The sequence below is a fragment of the Mchenga conophoros genome, linkage group LG6 (genome assembly GCF_057382185.1).
Source record: "Mchenga conophoros isolate Kocher_MC1m ecotype Shallow Benthic linkage group LG6, M_conophoros_male_GT1.1, whole genome shotgun sequence".
In the NCBI taxonomy this organism is placed as follows: domain Eukaryota; kingdom Metazoa; phylum Chordata; class Actinopteri; order Cichliformes; family Cichlidae; genus Mchenga; species Mchenga conophoros.
This window is the reverse complement of record NC_140531.1, coordinates 39,403,083-39,421,156: the sequence shown is the minus strand read 5'-3', so window position 1 is coordinate 39,421,156 and position 18,074 is coordinate 39,403,083. Positions and strand designations below refer to the sequence as shown.

The following is an 18,074-nucleotide window of genomic DNA, read 5'->3' as shown; positions in this document are numbered from 1 at the left end:
CTGGAATAGACTAAATCCAGACTTGGATTTTTACAGTAATTCCCACGTAAAATACACAGCACCAAGTAGACCACTGAGCCCCCTCAGCCCATAGATGAAGGGTTACATAAAACCCTACTGTAAACATAATGGATACTGTTATGATGACTGTCATTTACTTTGTGCTGTGTTTAAATGCAGAACTCAGACGGCAAAACAGCAGAAAGACAAACTGAAGCCGAGGCAGAAGCAAACTGTCATGCAGAGTAAATCACAACAGGTAAGCACATCCAGCATATCTCGCTATCACTCACATTACTGATAAGCTTTTATCGTCTTGCCTTGACTCCTTTCCTTTTCTGTCTTACACAGCCATTGATTTGTTTTTCCACACTCTTGCTCTGTCTCTCTCCTTCTGCAGCTCCTGTTGTTTCCCTCCTTTATTGGATCTCCTCGTCTCCTCTCCTGCTGCTCCATCTTTCCGACAGACACAGAGACTATTTCTCTTCCTCTGCCACCCAGGGACAGAGTCTTCACAAGGTTAGATATTTTAAATCAGATAGACTAGCACTGCCGGAGTAGTAAGTGTCCAAAACGGGTCAAAATTAGAGAGCTCCTTTAAATGATATTGAACAGAAATACCTCACAAGTCTAAAGCTTCAAACACACTTGGAAAAGAGCTCATAAATCATTGGAGTCACGCAAAAATAAAAAATGATAACGATAAAAAACAAAATTGGATGATGAAATATTTTAGGCTTATGTTTTGATCACATTACGTCTGATCCACCACAAACGGAAAGAGAAGAGAAACAAAACAAAAACAAAACAGAAGAAAATGAATGGATGGATGAACAAACAGTACAAATTATTTAGTTAATTAAAAACTGGCATCAAAAAGAACCTATTATGCTCTTGAAAAATGTGTATTTTTAGCTTTAAACCTTAAACGAGCACTCTTTCAATTGGCTGCCCCTAAAAAAACAAAAGCGATGGAAACCTGCAGATCCTGGAGTAAAAAAGTTTTCAGAAATCGAGCACTGAAATCAGTCTGATGCTCAGACAGACAATAAGGAAAGCATAGTGGATCCACTTAAGTGTTGTGGTAGTGGGGTGTGGTTTGTGGCTCAGCTGTGGGAGGACAGAGGGGGCGGGTGGTTCAGGGTGCACTGCTAGGGGATGCTGCGTGGAACACCTGTTACATAATGTCCAATCAGCCTCCTCTATTCATGCAGTAGCACGTTGGGACCAGGTGGAGGAGCTACAGTGAGGAGGAGAGTTGACGGCAGCTGAAAATTCAGTATCGAGGCACAACGCCCAATCCGAGCACTGTGCAACAAATAAAGAGCACAGCAACTATTGTGTCTGTGTGTGGTGTTAGGAAGGTGGTTCTCACCTGCTCCTATGCAACATCCCTTTTTTCTGATAGAAAAACATTTCAAAGTAGCAATTTCCTACAAAATGTTCAGCATGCATACAAATCATAGTCTTGCTATTCTTTAAATGAAGCGTTTACCTGCCTAAAGTGTGTACTTCAGCTCAAACCACTAAGGTACAGTGCATCTGATCAAATGTGCCTGCAGTGAGTGAGAGAGTGAGAGGGTAAAGCTGGGTTAAGGCCTGGAGGAACCCGCTGTAGCCCTGCCTGCTCAGCACAAAGCCTCTCTCGCTGTCTCAGTCTCTTTGTAGAGAGGGTGATCAAAGTGTGGAGCGCGCTCAGAGGATTCACAAAGTCAGGAAGCTTCTGAGCGGATGAACACGGACATCCCATTATGTTTCCAAGTAGGGTATCAAGGGACGTGAAGGTGCACACATCCTCAAGTGCGTGAGTGTGAGCTCGCTCGAGCATCTGCACTCCAGACCTAAAGGTTTGATTCTGTGCACGATTAAAAATACTCGGGAAAATGAAAGATGATTGCGTTTTTGAAGCATCTGAGTGTGCTAACTGTCTGCAGCTTTGATCCGTAATGAGGAAGGTAGGGTAAGATTCGGCAGCGCTGCCTGTTATTTCAGATGAGAATCAGAGGATCAAAGGCTTTTTCTCTCCTCATCCTTGCCTCTCTCTGACTGCCTGTGTGTCTCTGCTTCACCTGAAGTGTCCTTGGTTCACCTCTGGCCTGTCCACACCCCCCTGAAAATGCAGAGAACCCGTCAAAGGCTCTTCAACATAAACTTGTCCACTCTTCTGTGGCAGGATGGAGTTATTTCCTGTCACAGAAGACAAGCTGTAGGACTGCTGCTTCACAAATACTGTAGATGACCTCTGACCTCCCTGAGGATGAAGGATAAAGCTCAAATATTTTCTTACAGACATCGGCATTTGTGCCGTGCAGTCCATAAATGTTTGGAACAGTTTTACGGGTTCTTTCCTGCCGCTCTCCCTTCAATGCTTGAACTAATAAGCAGTAAGAAAACTGACTCTGAGACAATTTCAGTTTTCTGAAGACAACTCTATCTTCTGTTTATTCATCTACATAATAGATTTGCTTAATTCCGGCAGCAAATTAGATGAGAATGATGAGGCTTTGTACCAACAATCTGGGCTTTACTTTTGGATTTGGGGAATTTCCTTTGAGTCACTGGCTTTAAAGCTTTTTTTAAGACTGTAAATTACTTTAGCGATGAAGTCACTACACATACTTTGGAGTGTGTATGTGTGAGCGTGTACAACAAAGTGTGAGACCCACACGTGTAAGATTTTTACGCTTACCTCATTCTCTGAATCACGTATCTGCAGATGGGAAGTGTATGCGAAGGTATTCTCTGGAGCGACAGTCGGCCTGCGGAGGAGGAGGGGGAAGATGAGGATGAAGTGAGAAAAAATGAGATTCCACATTTAACACAATGTCCCAAACTGTGTTCAGCAGCGGAGCTGCGATCCGAGGTGAGCAGGAACGCCCTTACACCCCGAAGTCATTCCTCAGAAGTTTGAAGTTAAAATTAAGTGCCTTGATGCTGACTTTGTACAAATCTCTTCTGTTTGCTACCAAATCTGGCAAACAAGCTAAATGATACAGCAACTGTTTGCACATACGTTTCTGAGGCAGCATTCTCAAACATCATTAGATTTCAGAAATTTAGTTTTGGGTGAATTAAAATCTCCAATTCTTAAATAGCAGCTCTGACTAAACTAACAGAAGAGACAACACGTGCAATATGATCAAGGGGCCAAAAACTTCCCCAGTTTGTTACTTCGGGACAATCTGATATCTTATATTTAAATATGTAAATGAGACATGATCTATTATCTGACACCACAAAAGCTTTTCTTCATTGTCCTTCAAAGTGCAGGTTTGCCTATGCTTCCTTCCTTTCTTTCTTTTGGAATCAGCTCAGAGTTTGGGTTTAGGATACAAACACTCCCTACTTGGAAAACCAGGCTTGGTTAACGCTTCTATTTTCTGTCATTTACTTGTGTCTACTCTCCTGTACTTTCTGTTTTTTGTTCATGGCCTTTCTTTGCCCCTCTTTTCTGTCTTCTCTTTCCTCTCCCTGCGCCTGGTTCTGCCAGAGGTCTCTTCCTTTTAAACGGGGGTTCTTCCTCGCTTTCATGAACAAGTGCTTGCTCAGATGGGATCAGGAGATCATTGGGGTTTTCTCTTTAATAGAGTCTTTGCTGCTGACATTATAGAATACCTTGAGATGACTGCTAAGGGGAACTGGTGCTACAGAAAGAAAATTGATTTGACCTTGCTGTGGGTCGGGGGGTTGGGGGTGGGGGTGTTCAGTCACTGTTAGTTTAATGTTTTTATAACACTTAAATGTACACACACATGTCCTTGACACATTTTTCTCTAATACTCTGCAGGAAAACATGTTATTTCAGAACAGCCACAGTCTCAATGTGAGACGATACCAAAACAAAATAGGTGAAAATGAGTTTATGAGGTAAGGTTTAACATTCACGTTTTTTCAAGCATCTTGGTATATTCATCAGATTATTGGTTCATTTGTTTTGCACTTGCATAAATTTCTGTCTAAAAAGTGACTTGAACATACCTTTTTTAAATTTGTGTGTTTTGTGGATATACAAATAAATCAATCCCACACTGGAAGAATAGCAGTGTTACCTGACATAACAGCAAAAAGTATAAAAAAGAAAGAAAGAAAGAAAAGATAAAAAAACAAAACAAAAACCTCAGTTTGATAGTTTTTGGTTAATTTGTGACTTCTTTCCAACACATCAAACAGAAGTTACACTCACCAGCGTTTGATCAACGCTTTGATTCAGTGAGGCTGTTTCAGTTCATTACGCCACACTGATGTGAAATACTTGCGGGAAAGCGGTGGAGTGTGGGTGTGTTGAGGGAGACGAGCACTTTTAAATCAAAAGTGAAGCTGCAGTGTGAGACAAACGAAATAAAAAATAAAATAAATACACTTGACAAAATGTAAATCATTATATTTCTCCCAGTGCAACATGCTTACCGTAAAGCTGGGATTTTCTTAAGACTGGAAAACTAATAACTGAATCACCTCTATCACTCTGCTGAATACTTCTCATGCTGCCTAAGGCTACACTTAAAGGCATTTTAGCCATCGGCACGCTCATCTAATCTGAATGTGGTGACGTCACTTTTCCAAACTGAACTGTGGATCTGTTGCCCTTTTATGGTGCTCGTTGAAAGACGATCGTTGAAAGTTCTCACAAAGTCGTCCAGCCACTCTGACGGAGCTGTGTGTTCAGACTGTGGTTGGAAAAGAAGGAGCTGATCACATTGATGAACCGGTAACACTACTGATCCACTACTGCTGCACTACTGGGCTCCAGTTTCACCTGCTAGGTTCCTGTAGGACACTCCCACAAAAGACATTCTTTTTCTCAAGTGTTAGATAAAGATAACCCTTTATATGTGAACAGACACGGAGTGTAGCTCATGTTAACAGCTCACAGATGGTTTATTAGCATGGATGTAGGCGGCTTCCAGCTGTGAACAGTGAAGCCAATGAGGAAGCGCTTTAATCCTTTTTCATAAGAACTTAGAACTTAATTTATTGTCATTGTACAGTTGCCTGCACAACTAAATTAGGTAGCAAAACCACAAATATGCAAGAAAGTGACAAATTTCAAAACAACAATATAAAAACACTATATACACAATACACAATATATATATATACACTTTATACGATGTATAAGTTACAATAAAAAAGTATAAATTACCAAAGAAAAATGGGATTATTGCACATTTGCCAAGATATTGCACAGAATAACTGTATGGGGGTCTGCTCACGCGTACACACCCACATCCACCCACGCTGACATACACACACTCAGGTTACCATAAGTTCAAAGGGGAAGGCCACAGGTTTGTCAGTGTTCTGGTGCACTGAGAGTTCTGACAGCCCAAAGGTAGAAGCTGTTTTTAGTCTGTTGGTTGGATCTGAACCTTTTTCCAGAGGGCAGGATGTTGAATAGGTGGAGGTTAGGATGGAGGTGGTCTTTTAAAATCGCCCTGGATTTGGAGAGACATCTATAACTGTCAATGGAGTCCAGGGAGGGGAGTGGACGGCCGATCACCTTCTTTGCAGTTCTTATGAACTGCCACACATATACTACGCTGAAGAATGGGTAACACCCTGATGGCATTACTTGAGAAAAGTAATTAAATTTACTTCGGAAAGTTTTCTCACAGTCTTCTTACTTTTACAGCATTGAGCCCTCTGATTTTTTCTCTCTCATGCAATCAGCAAGCAAATGAGTTTCAAGGAGCATCCCTAACTTTTATAAACCAAGCATTTCCTGCTCTACGTATGATTATCACACTGCACCTGTTTGATCAACAGAAAACGGCAGTAAAAATGCAGAGAAGAATCAGTTTAAAACTGGTTCGCTCTGGCCACAGCTCTGCCAAGGTGGGAGCTCAAGAGGTGAACAGATGTGCACCGTTGGCTCTCTACAGGGGCTTTCGATACATTCAGGCCACACATATACAAACACTCACACAAGAAGAGCAAAGGCTCTGGTCCAGTGGCCCACGGCAGGTCTTTATCCTCCAACTGCCCCAAAGGCCCTTAAGCCCTGCAGCTATGCCTGCATGCTCTGCTCTGTCTTCCCTTGAAATCCATCCTTCCTTTACCAATTCATCCTCCCTCTACCTGGAATTCACCTCTCATCAAGCCAAATCCTTTGTATCACTCTACTCAAACTTTTTCCTCCAAACCTCAACCTTTCTCCCCCACGCCTCTCTCATGTCCACCCCAGGGCTTCCTCTTATGCTTCTTTCCAACTCTCCTCCAGTTTCTGTCTATGAAGGTCCACAGTCCAGTGACTGCAGCACCAGAATGTCAGACAGCCATATATTAACATTTAGACAGCCTTAGGGCCCGAAGGGGAGCTCCAATTTTAAACAGTCACATCCTCTCAGCACATTCAGAAAAGTTGCACAGTCCGACTGCTACAGCTGGCACCGGTGGAGCTCTGCTGTCAATCTTCACCCATGTTTTATCTGGTCAGCTGTTCGACGTGACTGTTTTACGGCTGTGTAGCCTTCTCGTTCTCTGAGTTTCTCCTCACAGGCATGTCTCTTTTCTCTTCAAATTCCACTAAAGACATCGTGCTGTGATGCTATCATTATCAAGTCAATGAGATGCTGCTCCACAGAGAATCTGGTTTTTAAAGCAGAACAAATGAGGAGATTCATGCTTGGACTATGAAGTTATTTACTTCGATTAATCTGTCAGGTTGTGTTATTTTTTTTTAATTGAGCCATAAAATGTCTAAACAAAAAATACACAACCCATTTAACCCATTTGGCAAAGCAAACTGAAATATGTTCAATTTTCAAAGAAAGAAAGATTAATCATTTGAGTCTCTGTCAGACTGCCAAACAGCTGGTTTACCATCTTAGTCCAAAATAAACTATTGTGAATTGTATGCTTGAAAAACTGTGTTGATCCCCTAATTGAGCTAAATGGAGATAATGAATGGAGGAACTAAAAAAGTATTATATCTGCTATCTACCAGAAACCCTGCATGAGAATAGTTTAATGTTTGCACATAAATTAAGCTTTACCGTGCACGACAGCCCTACAGATGATCGTGCAGAGACACGCTGTGTCGTAGAAAACATACTTTCTAACCAGGAGCGTGGGTTTCACGTTGAATCGCATTTGTCTGCATTTTTGTTAAACATTTGCAACTTCTAGAATCATTCGATCACATACATTTAAAGCACCTAAACACTAAACAATACCACAACATGTGTAAAGGTAAAGCAGCGGTCATAGTGTGTGTCATGTCAATTACAGACTGTATGTAAAAGATGGGCTTAGCTATCGCTGGACCACAGCGCCACCCACTGCCTTCTGGATTCTGCATTTTGACGACTTGTCCTTATCATTTTTGTACTGGTTAACACATTTGCCTCATATGCGTAAGATCAAAACCAGGAAGAGACAGAAACCCAGTTGCAGGATAAATGGGAGGTTGTGTCAGGAAGGGCATCCCCAAAATCTGTGCCAAATTAAGCATGTGGATCAATCTGTTGTGGGGAAAGTATCTTTTTATCATTGTTGGTCACTGTCGTGTTTTCGTTTGTTTGTCTGTTTTTTTGGGTGGTGTTTAGAGCCAGAAGTGCCCATATTTAATGTGCAGTGAAAATACATCATTACTTGCATAAATACACTTTGTAAGTGAAATGCAGAGGCGTGTATCTGCTAATTAGTCTGTGAAGGTTCTCAGTCATCCAGGTCATCGTAGTCAAAGGAGCTTGCAAAGAAAAGCGAGAAGCTTCTTCTCGGATGAGAGGTGAAACGTCTTCAAGTAACTTAAAGAAGTCCAGACGCTTTTCTTTGCAAGCTCCTTTGACTATCTGCTAATTAGTTGTAAGTAACAAACTAATAAAATACTAGAATTTCATTTACTAAACTGGAGCACCACCAAACGCCAAACAAGCAGTTTTGTTTGTTAGATAATTCGATATAAAATGTTCCAAAAGGTCAAGTTTGGTGATGTGATCTAGGGAAGGTGAGGCATCGCAAACAGCGATCGGCTGAGGTAGCCTGTGCAGCACACCTGTCAATCAAAGCAGCCACGCCCCTAACAACAAGACCTAGCAGCATCCAAAGAGATTGGTTTTGTACCCCCCCCCCCCCCCCGGACACGTTTTTCTGTGTATTTTTCCATGAAGTTCTTGGAAAACATTTTGGATACTGGACTCCATGAATACTTTCACTATTACAGCATTATCATGTGAGGTCTATGCTGCCCCTTCAGGATGTGCCAAAAAGTCCCTCGATGATTCCTGACATCCACAGGATGCAGTGAAGCCTCGAGCATTTTATGTACTCAAATATTTTAGTGTTGCCTACAAATTCAAAACTGGCCTTTAAATAATATGTAAATGTGTTGCTTTATTCAGCAGATTTTACACTTAGCTTAATGATAGATTCTTGATCTCAATGGAACTAATGAAGACAAATAATGATTACATTTATAAAACCAAAGCCTGGCTTGTAATGACTTCTAAATTTATTCCAGAAACTGCCTAAAACCCAAAAGTCAGCACATGCACGAAAACAAGTAGAAGTAAAGGGAAATCCATGTGAGCAAAAGCAGGCACTGAAAGTTTCAGAGTTTTTCCTTTCCCCACAAATTACTCAACACTCCAACTTTGTGTAACTTTCGAAGACAGAGAAAAGTGAGACATATTATTATTCAGCGCTGGGACAGCAGGGCACAGACAGGGTGGAGCACGGTGATGATGTGAAGTCCCTGTAAGTACGACTCTTCTTAGTTAGCGAGTCTCAGCGGTCTCACAGAGTCTGGTTCTTTTCTGTCTGCATCGTTTGTGAGGACCGACATGCACGGGTGTGCTGGCATAGTCATGTGTGTACGTGCATGCACGCGTATGGGTGTATTTGTGTTACTGTTGAGGTGACAACAACCAAAAATACACTAGCTCTGCAGGCCTGAATTATTCAGAGAGTGGAGACAGAGCTGCGGGTGGCGGGGGGTGGAGGTAGATGGATGGATGAGAGGTGGTGGCGGGAGAAGAAAAAAAACAAGTACAGCAAAGACGAACAAAGTCAAGAAGAGCAAGAAGCGAGAAAGCTGAGAAAGTGGGCACTCGTCAAAAGCACAAAACACACATGCCATAAACATATTTTGTTGCAGTCGGCAGAGGGTCTAGAATAAATTCATGCATCTGTAGACTGAAGGTCTTAAAAAACAAAATATAAAGCTATATCTCTGTACTTCTTACACAAAATCTTTCTGGGTTTCAATAACTGCACACAAACCATGCATCAGCAATATCTCTCAAACACATGCATACCTCCTCCTTCTCTTCCTCCATCTCTTTTATTCTATGCATGCAGGCTCCCCATTGCCAATCACTCACATTGAAATTCCATCTGTTTTTGCAATCTGGGAGCACAGCTGTCAAACGTTTCTGTCTCCCTGGCCGACGCGGGGGGATATATCAGAACCCAAAAGGGAAACTGGAGCGTGGAGTCACATATAGCGCCTCTTAGCATGGGAAATGCGTGCATCTTACATCCAAAGAGGAGTATAGGACTGCCAGGGAAGATGTTATTAGCATTGCTGACTCTGCAGGAAGGCTGTTCAGATGTAGTGTAAATAAAATTATATTGTATGAGAAAAAGAAAAAGAAATAATACAAACTTTATGATGCCTTTTAAGAATGTTATTTGTGTTAACTAAGTTTTACAGAAGCACACAGCAAGTCAGATGTAACATCTGTAGGAGGAGCAGGAACATAATTAGCTACGTGTGTTTTGTAAAGCATCCTGGAAAGGAGAGGTCTGGAAACTCGCTGTTACTGTACATCTCAGCCAAATCCACAGAATCCTGTTACCAGTGGATGTCTTCCCATTAGTGTGTGGAGGAGGAAAGTCTGCATAATAATGGATTTCAATCCCTCAAGTAGGCTTTGTTTTCCTTTTTTTCAAAATTTCTGCCTAAAAATCATCCTCCGAATCTGTCAGTTATGGCTATACAACCATACGGCCAAAATGAAAGATACGGGCTGGATAACCTTGGATAATGTTGGAAGTCTCGCCACAGTGGGATTTGAAGTAGTCCAACAATCACTTTTTCAAGAAAACAACATATACCATTGCTTCAGTGATGTGTTTGAAAAATTCAATGCAGCTCCACCAAATTAGATGCAATAGAGGCAAAGCACCACCATCACCACCAGCTGAAGTGATGACAGCTTGATATCTTACAGTACTTGATCTATTCTCTCAGTGAATACTTGAACACGTGATAAGATTAAGATTTCAAACATCACAATGTTCATTTACAATTTCAGAATAAGGCAAAGTTTGCTCATTGGCTAACAGCTTGTGATTAACACATTTTATAGTTGTAATACCACTAGTCTGTATTACTAATAGTAGTACAAAAAGTAGTAATAGTTGTACCAAATTAAGAAGGAAGCATCAGAGAGGCCAGTTACATCCGAGTGAAGCCGTCTGACAGGATATAAATATGTTTGTCATGGAGCATTAGCAGCATTAGGTTTCACTGTTGTCCATTAGCGCTTTTAACTGACTGCTGATGAAAAGGGTGGAAGGAGGAGGAGATCGACTTGTTGTGCGTATGTGCAAGGGATGTGTGTGTGCATGTATGTTTAGTGTCTGCATACAGCACGTCTGAGCGAAGACATCAGCAGTGTGAGCACAGATGCATTAAGAAAAAGCTGCTCCTGTGGTTGTATTTTTTATTAATGGATTTCCTAATAGATTTTTATATGATTTTTCAGTTTGCTTTTAACTGGAACATACTTAGTGAAGCTAAATACTAAAGCTACTTATATTATTTTGGATGCAAACACAATTGCTGGTTCACAGAGAAATGTCCTTACAGTTATATTCTCTCTGGGTAGCATGACGTGAATACAAGTCAAAAGAAAATATTAGAAGTGGTAATTATTTATCAAGCTCAACTGGTGAATGAAGCATCATAAAATATGAAAGATAAAAGAGCCTGAAAAGGTATGTTTTCTTAAAACATAATATATGACACTAAAAAGAGTGAAAAAGCACAAAAGATCACCTTAGACAAGAATATTCATGAAATGGAGTCTGCCAAAACTCACAGTTTCAGAAATCATTAGGTCGGTGGTAATTAATGTTTCTCATTCATCATTTAATAAATGCAATCCATTATTGCACCTCCCAGTTATTGTCTCCATTCATCATTTCATCCATAACATGTCAAAAAATAAGAAAAAAGCTCCACTATAGCACCCGAGCTCTACATTATGGTATTTTTGGTCTAGCTTTCTTAAAACAGCAGTCCAAAACTGAAACATATTCAGCTTTAATTATATAAAAGAAGCAAACAAACCTGCAACTAATTAGAGAAACAGGAACTAAATCACTTGGTGGGTAGAGGTGGCTGTGGCTCAGGGGTAGAGCAGGTCATCTACTAATCGGAAGGTTGGTGGTATCATCCGTGCTCCGGTCTGCATACCAAAGTATCCTTGGGCGAGATACTGAACCCAGAGTTGCTCCCGGTGTGTTCACTGGAGTGTGAATACGTGTAAATAGAAAAACACTTTGATATGTTTGGAAAGTGCACAAAGTTACCATTGAGATTGTTTTGGTTGGTAAAAAAATATTGTTTTGTGCCAAAACGTGATGTAAATGCCACAGCTGAGGTTCCTGTTGAACGTTCGCCCTCATTGTGTTACAGTAAAACTCGGCCTGTCTTGTCTGGCAGCTTTTGCAATCAGAATTCGGATCTTAGACCGATGTTGTGCCACACACGTGCTGTAAGGTCTTGCCCGAACACAAAGAAGTACATGGAGTGGCTTAGCCAGTCTCCAGACCTCAATCCTACAGAAAACATGTGAAGGAAGCTGAAGCTTCGAGTTGCCAAGCGTCAGCCAAGAAACCTAAGACCAAAACCCTCCTTAGATGCGTGAAAACCTGGTGACCAACTACAAGAAACGTCTTACCCCTGTGCTTGCTGAGGGTTTCTCCACCAAGTACTAGGTCATGTTTTGCTTCACGATCAAATACTTACTTCACTGTCATGCAAGTTAATTGATGACTTTTACGTACTGGATTTTTCCTGGATTTTTGGTATTTCTGATATGATAGATGATATATGATTTTTGATATTCTGTCTCTTGACTAAAATGAAACTACCATAAAAATTAGAGACTGTTCATGTCTTTGTAAGTGAGCAGAAATCAAATTGAGCCGGAGATAAAATAATTATTTCCCCCGCTCTATATGAAGCTATACATCTTAACACTGCAATCTCTGCGAATTAGAGTGAGCTGCATCTCTCTAGAGATCCACGAGCTACAGTGAAGTTCTCTACGAGACAATGAACGAAACCCAGAAAAGCTTTTACATTAGATTAGATTTGTGGTTTTTGATCTGCAACATCCCTCTGATGTGTTAGCCTCCTTTATCTGCCCTCTGCTTGCTCTGCTCTTGATGTCATGGTGACCGCAGGGGATAAGCTGAGGCAGGTGTCTGCTGGTCTTTTACCTCCATCACATGTTGAAGCGTGGGATACCAAAGGAGTGTGAGAATTTAATGGAGTGAGGGAGCACAACTGAGCTGAGGCGTGAATTAGCTCTGTGTGTGTGTTTAAGTCTTTCCACGCTAACATTCTGCTGCAGTGCATTCACACATGAGCCTTCACTGCAGAATCCAACCATGATGTCATCTTTCCCTTTCAACTTTTTTCTTTGTGAATCTCTAAAGCTGCTGAAGGCGGGGTTTATTTCAGTCGTGATGCAAGGTGAGAGGATTTTATCAGGCGCGGGAGAGAAGAACAGAGAAGAACACAAGAATTATAGAACACAGGATTCAGATGCGCTTGTGTTTAGTTTGAAGACATAAAAAAATCCAAGGTCATTTTACAGACTTATAACTGGAATAACCAACGAAATGGGAAAAAGCCCCACAGATATTAAAATTGGCTTTCCTTTAGTTTCATAAATAAGAACATTTGCTGCCTCTTTCCATCATTGTATGCTAAAAAGAACAGTTCAGTTTAACGTTTTTAAAAATAAAAGGACCATTTTTGTCATGATGGAGTTTATCAGTCTTTCAGTTTGATATTACTCATGTTAACGTTTGGTTCTTCTTTCCTTTTATTTATAAGCCTTCCTGTGTGTCCTCTGTATATCTTACTCTATCACCTGAATTTTTATTTTACAATATGTTTATGTTTAGTTCTCTCTGTTTTCCTGGTATTAGTTTAGTATTTCAGTTGTCGGTATTCTCCCTCTGTTAAGTTCTCATTTCTGTGTTGATATTGAACACTTCCTGTTTTATATTAATAATGAGTTTCTTCTGTTTAACTCTGTTTAATTTGACTTTCTCCTGTCTCAGTGTTTTGTTTGTCATCACATGTTTCTTGCTCCCCAGCTGTATCCATTTTCCTTGTCAGCCCTCAGTAGTTCTCGCATAAGTAGCCTTATCTTTCATTTGCTCGTTGTGCAGTCGTACCGTTCCCCCAGGTGCTCGTTTCCCTGTTTCCCTTATTAAAGGCTTTGGATTCTAATCAGCCAAAATAAATGGTTTGTTCTTCAAAATTCTACCTCAACTCTTGCATTCAGGTCCTAAACCTCCACACTGCATGACTTCATATTCAGAAGTGCAAAACTTTTTTATTTTGGGGAGGTGGACATAACTTGAGTTCTGAATTAAATGATTCAATGCGAAAATAAAAATCAGTTGATCGTCTAACTCAGAGAAAACAGAAAAAAACAGACTGAATCACATTATTTCAAACTGGAATAATAGTAATAGAGTTATTTTTAGAAGGTACACATGCAACAAAATTTCGATGTTCGTAGGCACAATTTCAGCTAAGACATGATTATGAAAAATACAATTCAAATGAGAGGAGCATGGATGAATTACATTTTTAATGGGAGCATGATAAATTATATCAACATCTATGGATCATTAATGATTAAACAGCACAAAATCTGCAATATTTATAATATTGAATAGCACAAAATAATATATCAGTGATTAAACAAAATATGCAGAGCAACTATTCAAACCATTAATTGCCAGACATGCCAGCAAGAATTTAATTAAAGTAAAGAAACTAGTTAGATTCAGGTTAACAATATTAGAAAAAACTGTTGCTATGTGGTGACAATCTTAATAATGGCTTTTTTCTGCAACATGTTCGTGGATAGACTGATCAGCGCCTGTATGTGGCTTTATGAATTACAAATACACAACAGTGCCTTAACAGATTTACACTTTTATTACGTTCACAGGGTTGGTGGGCCTCTGCAAATGGAAATCGGAAATCCCAGTTGAGGGTTACGTTCCACATGTAACTATAGATGTGTTTTTTTAATATATGTTTTTTTTTACACATATATGCACTGATGAGCACAACTTGCCATGTTGTTGTCAACGGGTTGTATTCTGATATTTTTAAAAAAAAGTTAATTAAATAAGATGATTCATTAAATAAGACATTTTTTGCAGATAAATCACCATTGTGCAGCAACTATATCACTATTTGTGAACGTATTTCTAAATTTTTGCTTCAAGTTAATGAAGCTGTAACTAGAGTCTGAATTTAAGTGGCTAATATGAATTTCTGTGCACGTAGACAGCAACGGATTTGTAACAGACAAGAAGTTTGCACTTTATTACTGTTTGTCACAAACAAATTTGATGTAACTGCTAACTTGTCCCAATTTAATTGAAAACTGATAGCAGACTGACATCTAATTGCTGTTTTTCCTAGCATGACTTTAACATAAAGGCTGTGCTCTCTGATTACTAATTTGTAAGCAATTAAATAACTGGTTATTTGTATAGAACAATCAACACATTACTTTTTCCATTGCAACAAAAAAACAATTTGAATACTCTAATGTGGTTCTTTGTAATCACTGGAGGGAAAAAACTGTGAGGTCTAAAAGTGAAGATAGAGTTGCTAAACTGGGGACACAAAATACATTTATGACATTTAAAATCTGTTTGTATGTATAACTCGTTGTAGGTTGCAGCTTATTCAGGAACTGCTCGTCCAAACAACACAAGTGACTGAAATCATTGGTGACAGCAAAGACAAAAAAATAAATACAATGAAAGGCAAACGTGTCAACCTATCTTTCTGAGAAAGGGCCAGTGAGTGATGCAGTTTTCTAAATGCTAGAACTTTTTGGCAGGCGCTCATTAATATTTTACACCCTTCAGTCTTTTTAAGCGTTAAGGTGCGAGAGACTTGGAAAACTTGGACTCGTGTTAGTGAATATCCCCTGAGGCCTGTGTGTTTATGTTTGTCCTTCCCTTTACATACTGAGTGGAGACAGCACGTGTCACTCTAAAGAGAAAAACAGGTTATAGAGGACAACTTTTAGCCAAATTATGAGAAGTTCTTATCTAAATAACATCAAACTCAGCACAGCAGTTCCCAGCAACACACAGTGCATCGAATGAACTGTTGCTAAGCTACAAGAAGAAAAGACAGGTGGACAGAGAGGGATTTCTTGAATTATTCGTAACATCCAACAAGCAGTTTTTCACTCCAACCATCTCACATGGTCATGACATCTGGGTATGACCAGTTAATGTCACAAACATTTGTGTGTCACATGCTCCAAAGTAACACGTTACTGCAATCACCATTCTTAGTGACGTAATAATCTAAATGCAAATATAAAAATCTGTAATCACACTATAGTTACAATTATTATTACTTGTATAACAAGAGTTTATTAGTTATCTGCACGATGGGAGGATAGGACAAAAAAACCACGTCTTTTTCTGCCTGGTAGGGGGAGGAAAATGGTGAAGCAGTTTATGACTTGGGAATGATGTTAAACCTGAGTGCATGCTGACCCCAGCCCAGCAGCCAGAGCCTGAACTTTAACAGGTAGAGACATAGTACACATGTAAACACTAAAGAAAAGTCGTATGTGTGCCCTCAATACGACACTGGTTTGTGTCGGTGAGCAGTATGTAGCATAATGGTTATATTGTTACCTAGTAACTATGTGATGGTGTGTTTCAGGTCATGTTATGGAGTAACATCAAAATAATGCAATAATTAGTGTAACAATTTACTTTCTCAGGTAAATTTTTAAGCAACGTAATGCACAACTTTTAAGAAAAGTAACAAGTAATGTGTAATATATTTTGAATACAATCAAGTGAAATGAGTTTTGTCTGTAGGATGGCAGGGCTCAGCCTTACAGATGAGGAGCTCAAACATCCACAGAGAGCTCAGCTGTTACTTCTTTTGTGTTAAAAGGAGCCAAGTGAGACGGTTCAGTATCTGATCAGGATGCCTCCAGCGCACTTCCATTTGGAGGTTTTGTTGGGCACTTTGAAGACCCAGAAGAAGATCTGGAACCCACTGGAGAGATTATATTGTTGGGACCCCCTAAGAGTTACTGCAAACCCATGCTGGGGAGAAGGACATCTGGAATACGCTGTTTAAACTGCTGTTACAGCAACCCGACGAGATGAGATGAGCAGAAGATAATGGTTTAAATGTCTGGCCCAGTACATTAAAGATAACATTTCAGTCAGGCTGAACCATCAAAGGATCAGATCTCCACTTCCTCCCACTTCGCCTTGAAAATCAAGGCACAAATATCTGTATGTTGTTTGTTGATTTCAACTCAGCACTTTGGCCTTTAGCGCCACAATCTGACACTAGATGTTGGACTTCCTCAGACAGGAGCGTCACACCACAAACCTCCAGGTTTGAGTGTTCAGCCTCATCCTGTTCACACTGTTCTCCCACGATTGCATTCAGAGACACAGAGAGAACTCTATTGTGAGCTCTGCAGAGAGCGCAACCGTTCTGGTGAGATTATAAACACTGATGAGAGGAAGAGAGGATTTATATCTAGAGGAAATCAATAATCTTACAGCATGGTACACAGAGAATAACCCACTGCTCAACATCAGCAAAGGTAAAGAGACAAGGAAGCAAAAACACCCTCACTGGAGCTGAGGTGGAGCCGACGCAGAACAAGAGGCTGACTAGATGGTCAGCCAAGCAACCTTTGGATGTGGAGTCCTACCAAGTATGTGCAAGTGTGGGACTGACACAGAATCTGTTTAAGTGTGGGTAGTTATATATATTTGCATCTTTCTAGTTTGTCCAGGATGAACATTTGCACACAAAAACCTGTTTTCATTTTCTACTGTCAAACGTATTCAGTTATTCAGTCTTCCTGTCAGGTTGATCTCTTTTTGATTTTGCTTTTTTCATGAGATGTGACTGTGATTTCAAAAGCCTGAAGGATGAAAATTTGCCTGCCAGCGAGACGTAACATCGCAGCTGGATCTATGAAGGAGAAAGTACCTGTGGCAGAAGCCGGGAGAGAACACGAGGGCAATGCTGGGAGACACAGAAGGGAATGTGGATGTCAGAGACTGAAAGCAGAGCAGTTGGGCAAAGAAAGGAGGATGAAGAGGGAGGCACTGGTGACTGGACAGAGGAAGGTAAGATTGTTCCTGCTTCTCTCTGATGTCCACAGTCAGTCCCTGTTGCTGCCGGATGCCCCTCTCCCCACCAGCTAAAACACTTGAAATAAACACACACAGGAGGAGGTGAGTTAGCCGCTGCTACTGCAGCTCCTCTGGTGAAAAAACTGATAAAACTGATTTTGAGTGTGAGTGTGTGTGTGTGTGTTTACAGTGCAGTCAGGTGGCTTGCAGTAATCATATGGTGCACTGCAGAAGCACAGCACAGCCTAGTGGCAGAAAGAAAAAGATGAGGTGATGTTCCTCCTCTTCCTCAGGAAAACATTTAGTCGTTGTTTTTGCTATTTTATGTTGTGAGTAAAACTTTTAAGACATTTAAAAAAGCACTTAACTTTCTATCCCAACTTACCCCGTTACCAGTGCCAGCATGCACTGGGCAGGAGGCAGAGTACGATATAGCTGAGCAACAAGAGAAAAGGGACACTAAAAAGTTCATAGTGAACTTAATCGCCACCACTGGGCGACAATTCAGCTCACTTTATTGGGTTGTCTTAAATTTTTGCGGGCTGCAGTTAAACAAAAGGAATCAACAGCACATTGAGCCTCACGCATAAATATTTTTTATCGGTGGCATTTTCAAAACCAAAACCAATCAGTGCAGAGGGCTCATGGGAAATCAG

General features: G+C 40.4%; 1 protein-coding gene across 6 annotated transcripts in view; it reads right to left on the bottom strand.

The window, feature by feature from the left end:
- Nucleotides 1-18,074, bottom strand: part of LOC146573287 (endonuclease V-like) — a 70,851-nt gene that overhangs the window by 33,240 nt on the left and 19,537 nt on the right. Inside the window, exons 8-11 of one of the 6 annotated variants that reach the window (XR_014892797.1) lie at nucleotides 17,607-17,663; nucleotides 17,273-17,494; nucleotides 2,690-2,759; nucleotides 294-2,110 (exon numbers count right to left, since the gene is read on the bottom strand). Coding sequence is in view for 4 of the 6 variants with exons in the window: in XM_085278000.1 (XP_085134126.1) it covers nucleotides 2,703-2,759; nucleotides 17,273-17,494; nucleotides 17,607-17,663 (336 nt within the window). In the remaining 2 variants the exon portion in view is untranslated. Of the gene's footprint in view, nucleotides 1-204; nucleotides 2,111-2,689; nucleotides 2,760-17,272; nucleotides 17,495-17,606; nucleotides 17,664-18,074 lie in introns of those variants that run through there. The other 5 variants (XM_085278001.1, XM_085278000.1, XR_014892798.1 and 2 more) reach the window with 5 other exon arrangements.